Below are 22,986 nucleotides of genomic sequence, written 5' to 3' on the forward strand. Positions count from 1 at the left end.
AAGTCTAATATAAAAATTAATTAGGCCACACCAAAGGAAATAATTGAAAGTAAACGCTCATCTATTAAAACATCCCCGGTAGTTAGTAAGACCCAAAGAGATGTGGTTCAGACATCCAGCATGTCTATTATCTGATCACCATCTGTGGGAAGAGTCAAACCAAATTTGAGGACATTTCAAAAATATGTTTTTTTTAAAAAAATAAAAATGTGGCCCCACCAAGTTATTGCATATAATACAGGCATGATCTCGCAGGGATCCAGAGAGTGTGTCTCATTTGAGTTGTGGATAAGATTGATTATTCGTAAATTAACTGAAAAGCATTTCAAAAATATGTTTTTTTTAAAAAAATAAAAATGTGGCCCCACCAAGTTATTGCATATAATACAGGCATGATCTCGCAGGGATCCAGAGAGTGTGTCTCATTTGAGTTGTGGATAAGATTGATTATTCGTAAATTAACTGAAAAGAACGTATCACACCAGATGTACGGTTCAGATGAATGAAAAACATTATGGTGGGGCCCACTGAGCTCGGCCTAATGCTTACATGAAGTCTACCTCAAGAGTAACTTTCCCAACGGGACACGAAGAATTGATGAGGAGGAGCACTCACACCACATGTCCCTCTAAACCCGGGCTATCTGTTGCACCACTTCCATTGCTTCTCATACAACTCTCTCTCTCTCTCTCTCTCTCTCTCTCTCCACTTCCATTGCTTCTCAGTTCTCATACAACTCTCTCTCTCTCTCTCTCTCTCTCTCTCTCTCTCTCTCATATTTCATGGATTTGCCTAAACCACGATAAGCTGGTAAGCCATCTCTCCTTTGTCCTCCCTCACTTTCCATTTCTTTAGAAGAAGAAAAACCAATTTCTTATATAACGAAGTTGAGAGAGAGAGAGAGAGAGAGTCTTTCTTTCTATATCTAGACCCAATCGCTAGATTTCTGTTTTCCTTCCATGTTTGGTCTGCTCAATCACTAGAATAAAGAAAGAATCAGTTTTTTCTTGTGGGTTTTCTTCATTTCACCATTTCATGGCTTCTTCAATGGTCAATGGAGCTGAAAACCTCACACTCTTCAGAGGAAGAGCTCCAGCTGGGCTTGGTTTCTTTGGGTCAGCCTTTCATGGCTCACATATACCCAAGATGAATGTATTGTCCTTGGTTGGGAATCCCAAAGTAAGAGCCCCAATACCCAAATGCAGCATGTCCCCTTCAAGGCCTGCTTCCCAGCCTAGATTCATTCAGCACAAGAAAGAGGCCTTTTGGTTCTACAGGTTCCTTTCCATAGTCTATGATCATATCATAAACCCTGGCCATTGGACTGAGGACATGAGGGATGATGCCCTTGAGCCCGCTGACCTCAACGATCGGAGGATGATTGTTTTGGATGTCGGTGGTGGGACCGGCTTCACGACGTTGGGCATTGTTAAGCACGTCGATGCCAAGAACGTCACGATCCTCGACCAGTCACCCCACCAGCTTGCCAAGGCGAAGCAGAAGGAGGCGTTGAAGGAATGCAAGATTATTGAGGGGGATGCGGAGGACCTCCCGTTCCCAACAGATTATGCTGATAGATATGTGTCCGCTGGAAGGTGATTTACTTGATATATGTTTCTAATTTAGATGGAAATTCTGTTTTTTGTGACATTTTCCTTTTTTATTCTAATTGGGGGAATGTCAAAATCGTCGTTATCAAACTACTGCAGATGTGCTTCATCTCTCAGGTTTATGTTATTAGATGATTCGTCCCCATTGGACTCGGTAATTTCGTAGAATGGGATTATAGGGTTCTAATGCATCAGGATCTGTATAGTGCCTTGATGTGCATACTCTGTTCAATTGGGGCCAATGATCCAGACCATTGATTTGATGAGCTCTGCCTTGGATGGGGGATGCCTAAAAGAATCTCCATGATTGGAAGAACTGCGCTGTCCAATCTTTCTTCTTTTTTCTAAACTTTTGTTCTGTTGCTTTTGTTAACTGTCCATTTATAGTTCATGGATAAAAAAAATTAGGATACCCATCCACAATGAGAGCCATTGGATCAGCGGCCATAGAACGATGGGCCCACTTGTATGGATTTACTACCCCATGTCATGATGCATCAAGACGATATGATTCCTCTTATTTATGGCTTCGTTGCACAAACCTTCCACCCAGCTGCTGCTGCCTCTGGGGGCCATGCTTCGGCTCATACTTCCACTTCCTAGCTATTTATACTTGCTAACATTTCGAAACAGATGCTTCACTGCCTCTGGATTGGTATCTGTTGCTACTCCATGTAAATATAACTCAGAGATAAGCATTTATCTGTGCTGAATAAGATATATGTGCCTGTTTTCTTGGAAACTGTCATCATATCAGTATCTACTTCTGTTCCATATATAGACACCACTGTTTCACAGTTATTCTTGAGGCAAGTGGTCCAACCTTAGTTTATCTGGAAACAACTGCTTTGTGCATTCTTTATCAGTCTATAAGACTCCTACGTTTGATAACCAGTTGAAAGTGAAAGAAGCCCACATGAGGTGGTCTATTGAATTGTGTCCTACTTTTAGATATGTTTGTTCTCTTTGGGTCTGGATTCGGCACTTCAATCCACATTTTCATGGGCTGCTTCTTTTTCTTAAGGCCATGATTGGATAGTGGCAAGGTGGTTTTCCTTTGATATGTCAATTTCTTTCATTTGGATAGCAAATAAAAAAGATGGATTCCACAGAAAAAATTATTATACTTTTCCATAATAATGCGGGGGCATTTTCACACTGGGCTCGAGTGGGGTGACCTGTGGGATGCAGGGGCACACTCGGGGTGGGCAGCCTGCAAAACCCTTGGATTTGGGGCCCGTGTGAGGCAGAACCCATGGATTTGGGGCCCACGAGGAGGATTCGGCCGAGGACCTAACCCATGGATTTGGAGCCCGTGTGAGGTAGAACCCATGGATTTGGGGCCTAGGCTATGAGATAAAGAGATTAATTCGCTATGCTCTATCAGTTCGAGCTTTTAGAGCAAGTGATTAATTGTCCTGCTTCACATAATCAGGATTCTTGGCACTAGAAATTAGGTGAATGTCGTGAGGGAATATGACATTTCCACTTGCCATCGAAACAGAACTCTAGAATTGGAATAATGGTGCAATGAAAATCATCATTCGAAAATTACCATTTTTCCTTTCTTTTCCTTGGATTCAAGTATTCAAAGATACCCTAAGAGTTCGTGACGAGATCTATCCTTCGTATCTAAGAAGTTCATCTATTATGAACAACGATGATTTGTCTCTGATGAAGTTGTCATTTTTTGTTTCTTATCAGCATTGAGTACTGGCCTGACCCTCAGCGAGGGATCAAAGAAGCATATAGGGTCTTGAAACTAGGCGGAAAAGCATGTCTGATTGGTCCTGTATATCCCACCTTTTGGTTGTCCCGCTTCTTTGCGGATGTGTGGATGCTTTTCCCCAAAGAGGAAGAGTACATAGAGTGGTTCGAAAAGGCTGGATTCAAAGATGTTCAGTTGAAAAGGATTGGTCCCAAGTGGTACCGAGGAGTGCGCCGGCATGGACTGATCATGGGATGCTCCGTGACAGGTGTAAAAAAAGCATCAGGGGATTCTCCTTTGCAGGTATTGTGTTTATTTCATCAAGCATTCTCTTTTCTTGTTTACATGAAGAACATCCATAATCCTTGGTTTTATTGCATTGTTGGCCTTTTTCTTCTTGGTGGCATATTCTATGTTGAATTGTTGATATGTTGCAAGAATTGACTCTTCACAAGGCCTGTTGGGCTAATATTTTCTAGAATATAGAAAAGAGATCACATAATCATGATATATTTCAAATATAGAAGAAGCTTTCCACTGGTTTGCTATCTATTTCAAATTATCACTTTCTTTGTTGTCATTAGTAAAGAAGATCATTGAAAATAAACTAAAAATAAATCATAAATATAACCAGTCTTTGACCTTACATCTTCCCTTTAGATGGAGGGTTCAATGGTTGGTATAAAATTCCCTTTCTCCATCTTTGATGAACAAAGAAACCATAATGCCTATCAAGTCTACCTAAAAAGCTCTTAGCTGGCTTGTGGCAGCCAAGCGTTCTTAGCAATGTTGCTTAATGCTTTTTTATCTTTCAACATTGTACTTTTGTGTCATGCAAAGCCTAGATAAATGCTCCCATTCCCATTAAGATGAGGTAACCGATGCTATGTACACTGATGGTTCAACTTGATTTGGTAAGCATCAGCCATGTCCCAATGAATGTGGATCACATGGGTTCTGTAAACTAAAGTGACCAGGATTTGGAACCCTTCAAATTCTGTAGATGTCATGCATAACCCATTGAAAGCCATAGATGGAATTTAGAGAAGCGCCCAAAACTGTTAGTGTTCCTAGTGTTTCCTGATATTGCAAGATGGTAAACATTGAGACCACTATGTAACAATGACACCATTTTTAAATTCCCCATGTCCATTTATCTGTACACATGTTGACATGGCTGTTAGGAGAAGCCTTTGGTTTATCATTTTCTTTTTATCTTTTAGTATGGTTTGTATCCCATTGATATGGTACTAAGATACTCTTATCATATATATTTTTATGTTATATGCATTTTTTTTTAATGAATATTTTTTATTTTGTAACTGTAAGGACGAGTTGCTGTGTCGGTGTTCAGATTTTCTGTAGTCTTTGTGTCTGTCTTAATGGTATATGATAAAATCATGTGAATATCATCATTGTATATGATATAGGCTCACTACTCTGGGGTAGATCTTCACTAAACTTACCTATGATTTTTAGAAGCCTCTTGAAAGCGAAGTTCAGGCATCACTATTTGCGGAACTTACTAGAAATCTCTACGCACCATACTTCAACTTAAGAAACCCTTTTAAGGGATGCCAAAAGTGGGGCAGTGAACTATCTCAGACTTTGAATGGCCAAATCTCTCCAGAAAATTCTTTTTTTTTTTTTTTTTTTTTTCCAATCCTTTTTTTTAAAGGGTAATCTCTCCAGAAAATTCTATTCTTCCCGTATCTGCAAAGGCATGGCTTGTCAGTATCGCTAGAATGACCCCTATTGTTCGCTAGAATGTGATGTAAGTGCCCATCATGTTTGTGATTTTGTTGATGCGTCAGCACCTCACCACATCTGAGTAATCCTATCATGGATTTTCCCTTTTTCACCAAATGTCTGCCTGTTAGAATCTCATCTATGACTATAAGCTAGTGTAAAGGACTGCAGTAAGTGTTGCAAACAAGTCCCAAATCAATCAGGTCCTCTTCTCATCACCTATGAAGCTAGACGATTGCTCTATGTGCAAGATGGGACAGCTTCTGTACTTGGATATCAGGGAAATTCATGCAAGATTCCACTTCCTTGGACATGTTTCACATTATTCGTTGAGAACAGTTTCAGCATGGCAGGACCATTTTCCATGTCTAAATATATCATGAAAGGAAAGAGACTAGGAAATCACATTGCTAAAATAACAAGAAAATAGCTGGATTTAATTCGATGGTAGGTTTTTACTTGGATATGTCATTAATCGAGATGGAAATCAATAAAGCTGACCAATGCAGCTGCATCTTGAATTCAGTAATTAACTATTGATCATATGGTTTTAGTGTATTCTAACCTGAACATCACCAGGGCTGTTGATGGGGCTAGGCTTGGGCTGGTGTATCAGGCCTGAGGGCCAGGCTCGGGCCTAAACTTACAACATGTTTATTAACTGGAAAAAAAAAAACTCCCTCCCTCCCTCCCTCTCCAACCCAAAACAAGCATCGTGGTGATGAGGTGGTGTGCAGTGCATAGCTCAGGGATCCAAATCGTTGACCTGTGGGGACTGCCATAAAATTTGACAATTGGAACCCAAAACAAGCATCGTGGTGATGAGGTGGTGTGCAGTGCATAGCTCAGGGATCCAAATCGTTGACCTGTGGGGACTGCCATAAAATTTGACAATTGGAACCCAAAACAAGCATCGTGGTGATGAGGTGGTGTGCAGTGCATAGCTCAGGGATCCAAATCATTGACCTGTGGGGACTGCCATAAAATTTGACAATTGGAAGATAAATCATGTAAATTGGAGTATTTCCTTCTCTCGATTTCTCTCTTCACCACATGAACAGGCTGGTGGCAGCATATCTCAGGATCAAAATCATCAATTTGATTGATCCCATTGTGGATGAGATCATGAGATGCCTCAAGATCTTGCATCCTAACCCGATTTTGGACTATTTTCCCATTCAATATGGTCAGTGTGTTTTCTTCTCCATCAAATATATTTGCGGGTGTGCTTTGGGTCATGTTTTATGTCATTGGCTGGGCTTGGCAGACCCTGGCTCATTGATAGCCCTAACCAGCACACTGTATGCCCTTCGGGCAGTGGTGCCAGACCTTAAATTCGGTTGCCCAAGCTTTGGATACCCCATGGTCGAAAAACACACCAGTAAGATAATTCTTGCCATATCTTTTCCCTGTTTCTTAAAAAGATTTTCCTCTTCATTGTTGACCTTTAACCATTTTCACCTTTGGTCATGCATTTGATGATGACTATTTTGATGTCTGGGATTCTCTGTGGGCTCTGGTTTTCCATCTGTGCTATTGATGGACAAGACCTTCTAGACACATGGTCTAGATCAACCTGCCAAGTACTGGGTGAAGAATGCCCCTTGGGCATTGCCTCCAATACTCTGGAGGCAAAAGCTGCTCTTCTGACCCCCTTGGTTAAATTTACTACTGACGTCATTCTTCAGCACACACTTGGTGTTTCTTGGATGAACTTGTGCAAAATAAAGATTTTGCACTCAGATTCATTTGATGAGATTTTGAATCAACTCTATTCCGATTTTTAAGTCACGGGTTCATTTGACGAGAGTTATCCACTTCCCAAAGTGTAGCTAGATGCACTACAACTACATGGCCACAAAATGGAAGGACGATGCATACATCCAATTAGCAAGAAGAACACAATTAATAAAAATCAAGACAGGTTTTCATTCACTCAACAAAAAGATATGTAACTCAAGAACGATACCATACACTTATACGTGGACCTTAGGGGACTTTCTAGGCATATTCTAGAGCATTTACAACTCATTAAAATGGACTTCTCTAGAGTTCTTCATTGGGATCTTTACACGCATCTTTTCTACAGTATTCCAAAGATTAGAAAATGACAACTTTAACCCTTGAAACTTAGTAGCAACAAAAGTAGAAATTGCAATCATGCCACAAAAAAGTTAACACAATATTCTGGCACTATTTTCAGGAAGGAAATATTCCAATTTGTAGATATGAGAAATCCTGTTGTTTCTATAGATCAATAGGGCAGAGAGTATTATATCATAGGAAGAACCTAATCTCTTGCCAAAGATATTTGGGAGAGTTATTCTTGGGAAAAATGCTAGTGCTTGTGATAAGGTTTGGTTTTGGTGAGATTTGTTCTAGTGGGAAAAACTCAGAATGTAGGGAAAGTCATGTTTACAAGATAAATTACAGTGAAAGCAATGAATATTGGCAACAGTCAAGAGAGACATGATACCTTCTATTATTATATCATTATTATTTATCTTAGTTACTAAGCATTTTGTTGAGAGCTTTGCTGTTAAGATCACTCGTGAATACCATTCTCTTCAAGCTTGAAATAGCTCATTTGATATCACACCAACCCTCCATAATCGAATGCCTGTTCTTTTAGAGCACGACTTCAGTGAACATGAGATTGGGTGCATGCATTATCTCATGTATTTTAATGACAGTTGGTGGGAATCTCACAAGAATTTCAAAATGCTAATCTTGAAACACCAATTTTAAATTGCATGTTAAGATTCCTGCCCACTGTTATTGAGCGGCATGAGATGTATGCCCCACAGACACTTGGGGTAACATGTGTGCACAATGATTTCCCATTCTTTTAGTGTCAGTTATATGTTTAGCAAATAATTTTACAGAAATATGAAATGTGTTGAATTCTTAGTATTTATAACGAGGTCAGGGACCTAATGCGAATGCCTGGAACTGTGGAGTGGAAAATGTCTTCAGTAGTCTTGCAGATACGATAGTCTTGCATATATGAGCATCATTTGAATACTGTTTATTGCTCTGTAGGGTTATTTTTGGGCGAAAGATTTAACCAATTCACCAAAATTGAAGTTATTGAAAGGTTGATAATTAAGGGTATTTTTATTTTAGATAAAAATAGAATATGGTCATGAATATTCTAGAAGATTCTAAAGCAAATTGAAATTGGTAATTGCAATCAGCTTTTAGATGAATCTAGAGGAATATAGGCATGCATTCTTGGGAGATGATATGATACAGCCGGAAGAACCGTTATATAGTAGAGCCATCTATCTATAATACATGTGGCAAGGTGAAGTCTCATTCAGGACTGTCCATCTAGCGGGCCTCAAAATCTCACTAATCAGAAGATCACAACAATCATTTTTGTTCAATCATGTCACTTATGACCATTAACAGCTTTTCATTGTGACCATCCCATTGTCAGCCACCATTCAGATGGATAAATCATTTGTTATCTGCGCATCTTGAACCATTTTCCATCCATGGGAGGACCCAATAAATGGGCAATTCGGATATATCAATTGCTAGCCACTTGTACCACTCTTATCATATTCCAGCTCTTCATGCCCCACCTATAATCTCCCCTGCATTCTTTGGTGATATGTTCCAAATTCTGAATGGACAAAGCCTATATGCTGATCAATTGGTTAAGGGCCTATTTTGGATGCTCTAGGAATGTGGGCTGACCGTCTTCAGCTGCTGGAAATGAGAATGCAATAATAGCTGGGTGCATCCTACAATCTGCATTTTGTGTATGCCCCATGCGCCTTTTCCCCAAAATGCCACCATATTGGGCCTCATTTTGCATCGTTCTTGCTCTGGGGATAAATCCAAACAGGTGGGGTGACTCCACACATCAAAATGAGTGCGGGCCATCAAATCTGAAACCCAAGTGGTGTGAACCTAGATCTTCCTCAGTCCCACTTGAGATTTGGGTGGAGGGCATTCCACCTGCCACAAAAGTGGTGAATTTCAAATGTACGCAAACAGCTTGTAGTTCCAAATCTTCAATTTGTTTCTCTTTATTTGTTTGAGAGTTTTTTCTTGTGGGGTGTTGATGCAGCTTGGACCGAAGGCTGAGGATGTGACCAAGCCCGTAAATCCATTCGTGTTCTTTCTACGCTTCATTCTAGGAGCGATGGCGGCAACGTATTTCGTGCTGGTTCCAATTTACATGTGGCTCAAAGATCAAATAGTCCCCAAAGGTAGGCCAATATGAGCTTGTATGATGACGAAGCACAGAGCTGTTCTTTTTATCCTTGCAAAGCTGTGAGAAAAAGCTTGTATCAATCATGTTAGGAGTTGCATTTTCTCTTTTTAGAAAGCTCTTTGTAGATTTCCTTTGGCCTCAATGAACTGCTTTTCCCTGTCAGTCAAATGGACAATATGCTTCGAATACCCTAAAGTGGAAGATCCTAGCCACTGATCTGGGGCCTTTCTTCAGTTGAATGTGGAATCTTGTTGTACTTCTATTCTTAACCATGGTTCTAAAACTCACTAACTCAACTTGAACATGGCCGAGTTAACTCAGTGAGATTTCAAGCTGAGTCTCCAGCCTTGGGTGGTGGGACTTGACTAAAAATATGTTGGGAGTGAGATTCAAGTTGTGATGAAATTTATTTTCCTACCCCATGTTCAAAATATTAGTATTGCATTACGTATCGCACCCTTGGGATACAAATACGTATCGATTATCGCATGAGATATATCAATTGTATCGCGTAATATATCACTATTGTTGGAAACATTGGAAATTGGTTGAATTTTTCAATGAAATTTTAGTGATTGTTAAAAAAGACATCAATACACACTTAATCAAAACATTACAAAAAAAAAAAGAGTAGATATAATAGGTTTTATTTGTATGGGATCCTAATCTATGCATTGTTTAACTGAATTGATGCAAGTATATTCAAAGTCTATTCATATAATTTATAAATGTATGAAGGCATGTGGAAACGCAAGTTCAAATGCATTAGATTAGGTTAACATATATGTTTGATTTTGATTTTTTTTCGATTTTCCTCAACTCAGTCATTCTCCTCCAAATCTTGAAATTGAAGCTCCCAATCCGTGATTTTTCATACAAAACATGAAAAATCATGAATTTGGAACAATTTGACACTAATTTAACATGTGGGATATATCTTACTACATGTGCGTTTCATATCGCACAGGTGGGATACAAGATATATCGGCCAATATCGTCGATATTTAAAACACTAATCCTATCTCTATCCATAGTATGAGAATGTACATCTATCTTTTTATTCATATGGTCCATCCATTTCTACAAATGGAAGGGCTTGCTGCCTACTCCCAAGGACTACCCATCCTCAATTTTTACAAATGGAGAGGTGGATGATCACCCATCTTATCTTTTTCTCCCTGAGGCCCATTGATGTCTACAAATGGTCGGTGCATGGTGCTCTTCCTAAATCCAATAACCATCTATCTTATCTATCTTATATCCCTTGGGGGAGTCCTTAATGCAAATGCTTGAGCTAAGATTGGCCTTCCGTACAAGGGATATGCACCACAGAGATCCCTAAATTGGAAGATTGTATGTAGAGAATACATGTTCTTTCTATTAAGGTTTTGTGCATGGGCCAATCATTATGGAGGGATCGAAGTTTGAAAGGTTTAGATCATGGACCGGCGGGCTGTACTTGTTTTCTAGTGCCTTGTCTTAGTAACTCCCCAAAACTTATAATCTGTTATTCATTATATTGGTGGAGTTCTTTCTCAGCTGGGTAGTGGTGTGGCTGATTTTTGCCAAAGGCAATCCTTATGATGTGTACAACCAATTGCATCGGTTGGATGGTTGGATGTCGTGCACACATGAAAGGTTGGAAGTTATTCATTGGGTGGACTTAGACCACATCATATCTATAAATAAGATTAAAATTGTAAGCTCCTATCCCTGTGGACAATATTGTATACACAAAGTAGAATCGCATTCTTTCCCTTTTTCAAATCTTTCTTTTTCAAGTAATCCTGGCCAGCGTGTCCTCTATTAAAAAAATTTAAACCACCTACTAAAATTAATGGGCGGCAACCACCATTATCTAGTTTTTAAATTGCTCCCACAATTTCTTTTGAATAAAACATGTTTTATTGAAGAAAAAAAACGTGTTTAATTTGGTTAGCCCAAAATTACGAGTTTTCTTTTTAGTTATTTACTTATTTATTTATTTATTAATAGAGAGTTTAAAATGGAGTTTTGCTAACTGGGCCCCATCCCATGAGCTGAATGTCTCAGATTTCACATAATATCAAGTTGGCTGCTTGTGTTCTAGGATGAACCGCTTTGGCATCATTCCTGTAATACTAGTATAAAAGCTCCAGAGAATCAGATCAGTGCCACCATTCATTTAGTTATTACTAACTATTACAAGGTTTCTAGTAGGGTATGCCATACAAAAAATGGCCTTAGTACCCACCGCCATTGCACACAGTCGCTGGACACCAGAACAAATCAGCCCGTTCACCTGTGCTAGGCTCTACAATAGATAACCCATGTTTAAAAACTTCACCGGAACACAGATTAGAGAAGGTAAACAGAAGAGAGAGAATAAATAATAAAAATAAACCCTCCAAATGCCAGTGCAGACACATGAAACCTTCGGCAGTTTTGTCTGCCCATCTCCATTTCCATCAGCTGGTCTTTTGCAGAATAATTTCTAGGAAACTGACACATCAGGGAAGTGAGCCCTGAAACGCCCGTGTCAGTTATCCTAACAACAGACCTGACCCCATGCACCGGTGATGTTGACCACAAAATTGATGGGAACCACCACCATATATGGTTATGCCTGAGATCTCCCAGATTGGAAGATCCTCATTGCTTGCTCGGTAGGCGCAGATTGGTGTGTTTAGAAAAATAATACAACACCATTTAAAAAGTGATTCCCCAATGATTTGATGGTCACTTATTCGGGATGTTCACTCTAGAAGAGCTTTTGGAGAATTCCCCACCCACAAGGGGACCACCAGATCAAAGGTCTTGCTTGACATGGGACCCACCTGTAACAGCTAGGTGCATCAGGACTTTGATCATTCCAAGATGACCTAATTGATCAGCATAATCAGAATAGACGCCCAGAATTTTTCAGAGAACATTTGGCAGCATGATACCAGAAACATGGCTTGTCTGGAACAAAGACCACTCAAGGAGAACCAAGAGAACCCCAAATCAAGGAATGAAAAATGATGTCATGACCGCATACTGTTGACAACCGGTTGTACACGAATCGAACCGAGTTGAGCTTGTCCGGGCTCGGCTCGGCCAGCAGGCTACCCCAGCTTGAACTTGGTCCTCGAGCCTGACTGGGCAGCTCGGCTCCGGCCAGTTCGAGCCTACTCAGCCTACAAGCTGAGTTCGAGTACAGGCTTTATGGTTTTTAATATATATAATATATAATTTATTTAAATATATACAAAATGTTTATATTAAGTAAACCCAATCCGAGTCAGAATTGATTTGAACCGAGTCAAGTTCTAGCTGAGTCGAGTCGAGTTCTCGAATCCAGTTTCGAGCCAAGTCGAGTCGAGCTTTTCCGAGTTGATCAAGTTAACCGAGCTTAACTTGGTTCGTGTACAGCTCTAGTTGTATGTGACAACCCATTTTTCATGCCTTCCACAATTTTGATTTCTATTTTATTTCCATCATATATTTTCAAAGGAAAATGCTTGTAGAACAGGTTGTTGTTTAACCAATCACTGTTTGTAGGAGAGTTCTTTATAAATCCATTGTAGGTAATCAGTTCTCTCTATAACATGAAATGAATTTTCTCTTTTCATTGGTCCAACTTGAATCAAACCGCTAGCAACCATTATGAACTAAAAGTGCACAAAATCAATCATGTACCCAAAAAACATGTTTAGTGCTCTTGACCTCAGCCACTGAGATGCAGTCCCAAAACTAGCCTGGCCCAGTATCTGGACTCCCGTCTCCATAGGAAACTAAACCCCTTTTTCCGGTGGGGCTGCCAGATCCCGACTGGCTGGGCGACTTCGAAGTCTTCGGTGGGTGCACTTTGGCAGGTGATCTGGATATAGACACACTTCGGCTCCTTGATCTCAATCTTCCCTTGCCATCTGAAGGGTGGTTGCCACCTTGGGGACCAAGGCGAGATCGAAGTTTCTCACTCATTGACGGACGCTCATCAGCTGGACTTTGGCTTGGTACTGGGCTCAGGCTGTGGTCCCTGGCACGGCCATGATAACCAACTGGGCTGCCCGAGATGCTCCTGCTTCGACTCCTGCGGCTTCTGTATCTATTAAGAAGAACAGGATGTAGAGAAATGAGAAACAGAGAGGCAGGGATTTGGGGACTAGAGAGGTTCAATGGCACCCATCACATTGTTTATTGCTAATTGAAAACATCTACCTGACAGAAAGCTGACTAAATCTCCCAGTTAGAAACAACCATGCACTTACCATTATAGAGAAGTACGGCCCTTTAATGCAGATGAATGATATGAACTACAGCCGACAGAGGATTTTTATCCCACAATCTGTACAAGTTCCACGAATGATCCAGTAGCCCAGACCACTGGACCCACCATGTATGGACCAGGCCCCAAATATCTCCAGGACTGAATGGTCATATCCTCCCAACATTTTACCCCTTTTCAATTGAATGTGGAGCATTGCTACATCTTTTTTGCTTTGCCTTTTTTTAGATGGGCTCAAACCCGAGACCTCAATGTTGAAATGCACCCTATCACTGAGCTACAAGCTCAAACCCTCTACCTACTGTCTGTGAGCCAGGGATGGAAGCATTAGAAATTAGGATTGTCCATCCACATTCATAGTCCATCCTCAGTGGGGCTTATCAGGTCGTGGGCCCCACAGCAGCCCGGTATCACCACAAGTTGCATTGGTACTTGTACCATATGAAGGACACACCCCGACATGTATGATGATGATATTACATAGATGTATGTAACGCTTAGATGACAACGACAACGATGATATTAAATTGATGAATGTACAGACACCCCGACATGTATTAATGATAGTGGTACAAAAAAAAAAAAACTACATCAATTTCTTTAGTTAGGATGCAACTTTAGCTAGAATTCAAGGCAGCCAAATGTGACATTTATTAAACGTTATTGGCAGTGAATTCCACTAATAGGTGGAAGCAATTTAACTGAAAGCATTGAGGAAGAATGACGCTGGAACCAAGTTTCTTGCCAACAACAGAAAAACCAGTTCTAGCATATGCAATGATTCCTTCATAAAGAACCATTTCCCTCATTAACCGTCTTTTCACCAATTTTAAAAATACAATACAAAAATTTCAGTTGGGTATTACATCAGGAAGAAGATTTCAATTTTTATCATACCTCCAGGGACACTTTTTATCATAACTTCAAGGGCACTTATAATCCCTTGAATTTAGGAATGCTTATATTCTAAAATCTGAGAAATTTTTGTTATTTCCTGAAATTCATGAATTCAGGCAATTCCCTTAAAACAGAATGCAACTGTAGCTCACCCTTATCTTATATCAACAAGTTCAAACCCTGTGTGCTATCAGGTCTGAGGGCGATTGGTCAAGGCTGTTGATAGAGAAGTACAAAATCACACTAACAGCATATGCTGAAATAACAAGTTATTTATTTATTATTTGTTTGATGATAATAACAGGTTTTTAGTTTATGTAATAAACCATTTGCTAATGAAGAAAATGTTATCTTAAGGGGACAATTAAATGATTGAGAGAGAAAGAGAGAGGTGAGCACTCAGAACCTGAGGGGACTTCTGCCTCTTGGTGGGCTCCGGTAACGTCGAGGTGAGCGCTCAGAATAATTCCTGTAGCTTGGGTACCTACAACAGGCCAGAACAAACTCAAATTTTGTACCTTCTCCCTTGATTCAATTAGATGACTTGTGCTTACCTTTCACGGTTCCTTTCTTGAAAATTTCTTCCCCCATAGTGGTGAGATCTAACAGGTGAACGCACTGGTGAAGGAGTCCTGTACCGACGCACATATGAGTAACGCTCGCTGAAACCACGCCCTCTCCTGATGCGTTTTGGAGTCCCATCGGGAGAAGGGCTTCTTGACAAACTCCTGCCGTGTTTAGGAGATGGTGCTGGAGCATTGTGTTCAGGACTCCTTATTGGACTCCTTGAATAAGTTGTGCAGTCTTTCCCACTCGACTGTCTAGCCGGGCCTCTGCTTATACTTCGCGAGCGCTGGCTCTTCCTTGGACTTCTTCTAGGACTCGCACTTGGGCTGCGCCTAGGACTCACACTCATACTCCTTTTCCGACTCATTGTCAGGCTCCTGCTCATCAAATACTCGGGGAAAGGTTAGTGTGGTACATCGTCCATGTAAGATGCACACGCTCGTGCAAGTGCCAATGCACACACGCCGATACAAACAATGATCAAAAGTTAAGTCAAGATTAAAAACCGGGATTTTCTTGAGTTATCATCTGAATTGGGCTGCCTATCCATAGTCTTATCAGATTTGTTTTCTATGCCATTCCTATTGTTCAGGAATTCACCATTCTCTTGGAAAAATTCACCCTCTTCATGAGAAGCATAATCCTCAGTACTCTTTGATCGGTCTTTCTTTAGCACACTTGAAACTGCACCTCTTCCCAGGACAGGTGGTGAAGATTGTTTCCCTACTGCCAAAGATGAACAGTATCACTGATCAGCACTTTCATCTCCAAAAAAAAAAACAGTACGGTTGATAAAACACTCATTGTTGCTCATATTAGAAATTTGTAACCCAGCAAGCGCTACACAAGGGACATAGTTCTTTGCTTGTTAAAATATCAGAACATCTAAATCTATAAGGTCATTAGAGGATCAAACATACAGCACTGAAACAAGATAAATTGCACGTTATTGTAAGATCTCTTATCTGAGTGAACCACGCATTTGAAAGCCAACAGTGGATGTCCTTGGGCAGTGCTAAAAAACAAACAACATAAGCTGGGAAATTTTTAACAATCTAAGAATAACCATTTGTATATTCCAATCCTATATGGAGTGATCCAGTGGGCTAATCTGCCAAATCAGCATAAACTTTCAAGGCCTCTGCCTGTTTCTTTTTGCAGAATCATTTTTAATCTTGTTTGCCTCTCATGATTGATTTTTAGATGTTTTATATATGTCTTAATTTCTTAATGATTTTGTTCCGCTGATCAAGATGGATTCATGTTTGAAACAACTGCCTTAGTGAAAACTGATCCAGAACATTCATCATCTATTCATACGATGATGGAGCGACGACCTGTTGAAGACGACGCGTGAAGATGATGCCGGAAATCATGGGGGCGGATACTTATAAAGAAAAAGAGCCTGGTATGCAGAGGGAATGGATTCCAGTGACCAATAGGAAAACGTCTTGCTCCTCCCTCAGAAGCAGACAACGGGATTTGTCAAATTACCCTACGTTGTTTGTAAAGGGATTTCCGGAGGGATGAGTTCCCATCAACTTTTCCAGGGTCTTTGGCAGAGCAGGTACAGTAATGGAGGTGATAAGGCCGAGAAGCCCGAGCAACAGCGAATACTGAGATTTCGCTTTGGTTAGAATGAGTTCGGAAAAGGAGATAGGAAGGGCCATCCTACTCCTTCACGGAGAAAGTTTCGGGGGTAGAAAGATGGTGGTGCAGAAAGCCAGATTTGGGCCTGAGCTGAATCGCAGAAAAGGTCCTCGAGCCGCCCAGAAAAATCCCTCTTTGGTAGCGCAGACATCGAACAGTATCAAGAGTCAACATTAGTACCAACCCCAACCCTATAATGAAGCCCTATTACATTCCAATAAGATCAATGCTGTTGGAGCCATACACAGCCAGACAAGCTTCAAATCGGAAACAGGATTCAACTCAACTCCCAGAGAAAAACATGGTTTATATAAATCGAGAGACCATAGAACGGTGATCTACAGATCTCAGTAATTCGGTGGTGGTCATCACCTCAGATGGAGCTACAATCGATCAGGTCACAAGTTGGGTCAATGAAACGTGCAGGATTCCGGCGGAAAAGCTATCCATCAGGCCAATCGGAGCTAATATCCTATGGGTCAGATTTCAACCAGATGTAAACCCAGATCTTCTGATCATGGCAGGTGTGCTACACAAGGAAGGCCCTATTTCCGAAGTGATGTCTTGGAAAGAGTTTTCCGCTTCGGAGACAGAGGTTTGGATCCTCATATGGTCGGTCCCATTAGAGCTGTGGCATGAAGATTTCTTCCGAACAGCGGCATCGTGTCTGGGCAACCTCATCGAAGTGGATCCAAAAACGATCCAAGGAGAAGAAATGGGTGTCATCAGGGTAAGGGTAAGCAGAAATAAGGGAGATCCCCTTCCACCATACATTCAGGTTAAAGCCAAAGGAAAGAATTTGTTTCTGCCAATTCAACAGGAGACAAAAGGTCATCACATGGCCAGATGGGGTGAGATTTGGAAGGCCAGATCCTCCCGTATGCAGTCAGATCTCCAGGCGAGATAAGGAGCAGCGAAATCTCACTCCTATGGAGCACAATTATCGCACACTCATAGAATTCCTTTCTCCACAGGAGTACCGAGCTTATTTCCTGATACGTGTCGCGTTTCAGAGACAAGGCATGTCGAAGAAGTTTCTTTGGGGCAAAATCGTCAGAGGCCTGTCGTCTCAGCCAAAAGGAGAGACGCGTCTCTATTCTAAGGGCGAACGTCTCCCAATGCAGTTTAACATCTCGAGCATAGCGACGTCCCCTTTAACAGGTGTCGCTGATCGAGAAGCCAGTCCTAGGTGGGGTCCCGATCGCAACCTTGGCTCTTGCTCTTTGGACGGGCCTCCCCCCGACGCTACCCCATCTTCTCTTATCCCATCTTTTCAGCCCTCATATTCTGGTTCCCCCAGTTCAGTTTGTCACCTTCCTCCTGTCCGGGGAGCAATAGATCTATCACTGCGCGCTGAAGAGACCCTCACTATTTGTCATCCCCTTTCATTACCCGCTTCCCCTCCCCCAGGTAACTCGTCAGATCTTGAGGATCCGGTTAGAGATTTGATGGAATTTTTCCCAGCTCGAGTGGGGATCCGGTTCGTGTCATTCGGAGGACGCAAACTCTTCGCACAGCTCCATCCCCCCATCTCAGGACTCCACGGAATGTAGATTAGTCCCTCGTCTCGCTATTCCAGGAACCTAACGGAGGTGAAGTCATTGAAGTAGAACCTCTCCAAATTAGACAGGGAGATTTTTCAAAACTTCAGAAGATCCAATCTTCGAATAATTCCGATTTGCGAACTCAAAGGGCTCAGATGATCGGGATCATCCAGAAAAACAGTGGATAAGGGAAGCATTGGGTCACGTGGGCAGATGCATAGGCCTATCTTTCGGGGACCATCCCGAAGATTTTATAGCCTTATTCCATTGCATTGAATCGCGCAGGAGACCGCTGACCGGCTCTACTCCTCAAAGGAGATCCCCCCACAGATCATGAAACTCCAGGGCCTCTCAGAGTCTTCATCACAATCGTATTGCAAGTCAGATTAGGGGAAGACATCGGGGAAGATCGGTGTCTTAGATGAAGTTCCTCTCCTGGAATGTAAGGGGTATGGGCTCAAGACACAAGAGGTCCCTTATTAGAGATACTATTGTTCATAGTAAGGCCGAGGTGGTCTGCCTTCAAGAAACAAAGGTGTACAGCTTCAATGACATCCTGATTCACAAGTATCTGGAAGGCAAATAATGTGGATTGGGTGGCTCTCGACGCAGTAGGCATTGCGGGCGGTATTTTGGTTGCTTGGAATTCGTCAAAATGGTCAAAGATTTAGAGTTGGAAAGGGGTCTTCTCGGTCTCAATCATCTTTAAAGAGACCTGTTCTGATTTCAACACTCTTATTACCTCGGTTTATGGCCCTAACCTTGAGGCCAAAAGATCTGAATTCTGGGAGGATCTCAATTCAGCCAGACAGCTCTATCCCGACCCTTGGTGCATAGGGGCGATTTCAATATCACTTGTTTTGCGGAGGACAAATCAAAGAGGGGGCCTATATCCAGTGCTATGAGGTCCTTTTCTAGCTGGATAGATGATCGGAGCTTAGTGGACCTTCCTTTATCTAGATCTAAATACATATGGTCCAACGAAAGAATCAATCCTTCTATGGCTAGATTAGATAGATTCTTAGTTTCCACTGAATGGACAGAATCTTTCCCATCCCTCTCTCAGCATCTCCTTCCCAGACCAACTTTTGATCACAGCCCTCTTATCCTCTCTTCTATCAAGGACAACTGGGGGCCAAAACCTTTTAAGTTTGACATGGGTTGGCTGAAGATTGAGGGGTTCAAGCAACAAATTTCAGAAAGGTGTTCTGATTTGATCGTGGAAGGCTACGCAGGTTTCAAATTAAGCATAAAACTGACTAGAAGTCTACTAAGCTTCGAAAGAGAGACTTAGAAATGGACAGTTTTCTTTCCGAATTACAGTCCATGGACTCCCAGGCAGAATCTGATCAACTCTCTGCTGACCTTAGGGCGAGAAGATTACAGCTTACGCAGCTTTACACAGCAAGGGTTTTAGAAGAAGAAATATCTTGGAGGCTCAAATCCAGATGCAAGTGGGTTAAGGAAGCCGACAAAAACATTGAATTCTTCCATTCTATAGCCTCGGCTCGTGCAAGATACAACAGGATCTACAGTCTCATCATAGAAGGCTCTCAGTCTGAGGATAAAGACAAAATCTCTACCGAGTCCATTTGACACTTCTCGTTTTTCCGAGACAATGGCTAGACCAGACCGAAGCTTGATAACCTTCAGTTCGATTGCATCTCTGTTGAAGAGGCCTCTTTCTTAGAGTCTAACATTTCAGTTGAGGAAGTTAAAGGAGTTTTGGACAGTATGGAAGGTGACAAAGCTCCCGGGCCTGATGGTTACCCCATTGCTTTCTTTCGCTCTTTCTGGGAGGATCTCAAAGGTGATGTGATGGACTTTTATCTGAATTTCAGAATAGAGATCATATTTCTAGAGATTTGGGGGCCGCTTTTATAGCTATTATCCCCAAATCCCCAGGAGTGAACTCCTTATCAGATTTCAGACCGATCAGTCACATAGGCGCCCTATATAAAATTCTAGCGAAAGTTCTCGCTAATCGGCTAAAAGGTGCGTTAGGCAAGATTATTTCTGATAATCAAAACACTTTCATTCCTGGCAGACAGATTATCGACAACACCCTTATCGCAGCGAAGTGTTTGGACTCTCAACATAGATCAAGCGCAAAGGGTCTTCTACTCAAACTTGACATCAAAAAAGCTTATGTTCGCGTCAACTTGTCCTTTCTCAAATATATGTTGGGGCACATGGGCTTTGGCATCAAGTGGACTGGGTGGTTAGGGGAATGTGTTCGGTCAGCGCATTACTCGATTCTCCTTAACGGCTCCCCTAAAGGCTTTTTCAAAGGCTCGAGAGGATTACAACGAGGCGATCCGCTGTTTCGCTTCCTGTTCTTAATTGTAGGTATCATCAGAGGTTTCAAGGTGAAAGGTATGAATCTCCCTATATCCCACATCCAGTTCGCCGACGATACATTAATATTCAGCGAAGCCGAAGAAGATATTATCTGCAATTTGTGTTCGATTATTCTTTGTTTTGAGGCAGTCTCAGGCCTAAAAGTGAACTTCTTTAAGTCAAAGATCTTCGGGGTTAATTTGGAAGACAGATTCGCTGACCTGTTTCAATGCCCAAAAGGAAAGCTTCCTTCTTCTTTAATTGGGCTCCCTTCATGTATCGGTAAGATTCCTTCAAGCTCGTGGGATAAGGTGATTGAAAGCTTCGGGAAGTATCTCGCCACTTGGAAATGCAGATATTTATCAGTGGGTGGTCGGCTTACGTTGATAAATTTAGCTCTATCAAATCTCCCGCTTTATTTTATGTCAGTGTATAAATGCCCAGCGTTAGTTTTGATTTCTTTGGAAAGACTTAGAAGAAATTTCCTAAGGCACAGTAAAGAAGAAAAGAATCCATTTGATTAAATGGAAGGAAGTTTGCAAGCACATAAAAAAAGGGGGCGTAGGGGTAAAAGACTTAAAAATCATGAATTCGGCTCTTCTTGGTAAATGGACGTGGAGGTTGGGTACGGAAGACAGGTCGCTATGGAATTCGCTTATTAAAAGCAAATACAGGAGTTCAAAGGGTGGTTGGTGGACCAAAGACTCTTCGGTGTACAAAGCTTCAGCCATTTGGAGGGGTATCTTATCCTCTAAAAGGGCGGTTCTTAAAGGGACCGGCATAGCTATTGGTAATGGTAACTCAACTCGTTTCTGGGAAGACATTTGGGTGGGAGATTCCACCCTGAAAGATGAGTTTCCAAATATTTACCATCTAGCCCCAAATTGCGCCATCATGGTGGCTGATTGTTACTCTAGTTCGGGGGACATTGGTGCTTGGAACATCATCTGTGGAAGAAACTTACATGATTGGGAGATCGAAGAATTTGCGGGCCTCCTCAGTCGTATTTCCAGCTTCCACCCTGTCATAGCTCAAAAGGACAGGCTCCTGTGGAGACACAACAAATCCAAATTGTTCTCGGTCAAATCTCTCTATCTCTCAATAGCGCAACCTCTTCAGGGAAGGACATCCATATGTTGGGTAAAATCTGGTAGTTCAAAGTGCCTCCAAAGATTTCGGCTTTCAGTTGGTTAGTAGGGAAGAAGAAAGTCTTAACTATTGAGAATTTAAGGAAGAGGGGTATGTTCATTACCAATATCTGTCTCTGCTGCATGGTGGATGAGGAATCGGTTGACCATCTATTTGTTCATTGCCCGTTCATAGGTCAAGTTTGGTCAGCCCTTCTCAGCTCCTTCAATATTGCGTGGTGCTTCCCCTCCTCCACTGACGATCTAATCAAAGCTTGGCTAGGTCCAAATTTGGGAAAGCAGAAATCGAAATCTTGGAGAATGGGTCTGTTGGCAGTTTGGTGGTCAGTGTGGGAAGAAAGAAACGGGAGATGTTTCCTAGGAATTGCTAAAAGCCCCAGAGTCTACTATCTTGAGAGTTCAGCACTTCTTAGCAGTCTAGGGCCTGGTTCATCCCTTTTCTTAATGTGTTTTTGTTGCTTTTTTTTGTGTTTTTTTTTTTTTTTGGTTTAGCTTTGGAGGCCGTTTTTCTCCTGCTATCTCAGCGGGAGATCCCCTCCTTCCTCTTGTACTTTCAATCGATTTTCTAATATATCTCCATCACCTATTAAAATAAAAAAAAAAAATCTTGTTTGTCTCTGTGCAACTTAAATAACTGTTTTCAGCAAGTTACCCCTCTATGCAGAAAAGGAAAAAAGGCTTCCTAAAAAGAGAGCACCATGCCATTTGAAGAAGTAGACATCCTAGAAAGTTAACAAACATCATATATTCTCTACCAGCAATGGAGATTAGTAGGAAGTTTACGAGACCCAGCTAACAAATAAAGCAGGACACGAACTAAAAGGCCCGTGACACAAACACAGATCAATGAATACCAACAATGGATAGTCTGTAGCTGTTGCAATTTAAACACGGGAAAAAATGCAAATGAAGAGCGAACATTGTTGCCCAAGCACAAAATACTAGCTACTTTGGTTTCATACCCATCAACCAGCAACATGATCAGAACTGAACTCAATGAAAATATGTCAAGGAATAATCATTTAGGCCCTGCTCAGTTGATGCCTAAAAATGAGTTGATCTCATTTTAGATAACGGTAATTATGTATTGGAGATTTTGATCTCTAATACATGATCACTGTTAACATGAACTCATTACGTATTAGGGATCAATATCTCTCAACTCTAATACATGGTTATTGTCAAGTAAAATGAGATCAACTCATTTCTAGGCGTCTAGCAAACAAGGCCTTAAATGCTAATCCAAAATTGCTAGGAGAAAGGCAAAGATGAAGGTGGTGATGGTGATGAATAGCC

At 41.4% G+C, this 22,986-nt stretch overlaps 2 protein-coding genes across 3 annotated transcripts in view; one reads left to right on the forward strand and one right to left on the reverse strand.

Annotated features, from left to right (window-relative positions):
- The first annotated feature begins 751 nt into the window (after positions 1–751).
- Positions 752–9,457, forward strand: LOC131232588 (2-methyl-6-phytyl-1,4-hydroquinone methyltransferase, chloroplastic). The gene is made up of 3 exons (XM_058228926.1): positions 752–1,595; positions 3,315–3,621; positions 9,149–9,457. The coding sequence occupies exons 1-3, from the start codon at positions 1,036–1,038 to the stop codon at positions 9,302–9,304; spliced, it is 1,023 nt and encodes a 340-aa protein (XP_058084909.1). The 5' UTR covers positions 752–1,035; the 3' UTR covers positions 9,305–9,457.
- Positions 9,458–12,777: 3,320 nt separating this feature from the next.
- The window catches only part of LOC131233818 (peptidyl-prolyl cis-trans isomerase CYP63), a 33,946-nt gene continuing 23,737 nt past the window's right edge, over positions 12,778–22,986 (reverse strand). Inside the window, exons 11-14 of one of the 2 annotated variants that reach the window (XM_058230634.1) lie at positions 15,515–15,731; positions 14,996–15,385; positions 14,848–14,925; positions 12,778–13,364 (exon numbers count right to left, since the gene is read on the reverse strand). In XM_058230634.1, the coding sequence (XP_058086617.1) occupies positions 13,010–13,364; positions 14,848–14,925; positions 14,996–15,385; positions 15,515–15,731 (1,040 nt within the window). In that variant the 3' untranslated portion in view covers positions 12,778–13,009. Of the gene's footprint in view, positions 13,365–14,847; positions 14,926–14,995; positions 15,386–15,514; positions 15,735–22,986 lie in introns of both variants that reach the window. The other variant, XM_058230633.1, reaches the window with a different exon arrangement.

Source organism: Magnolia sinica, chromosome 18 (assembly GCF_029962835.1).
Source record: "Magnolia sinica isolate HGM2019 chromosome 18, MsV1, whole genome shotgun sequence".
Lineage (NCBI taxonomy): Eukaryota > Viridiplantae > Streptophyta > Magnoliopsida > Magnoliales > Magnoliaceae > Magnolia > Magnolia sinica.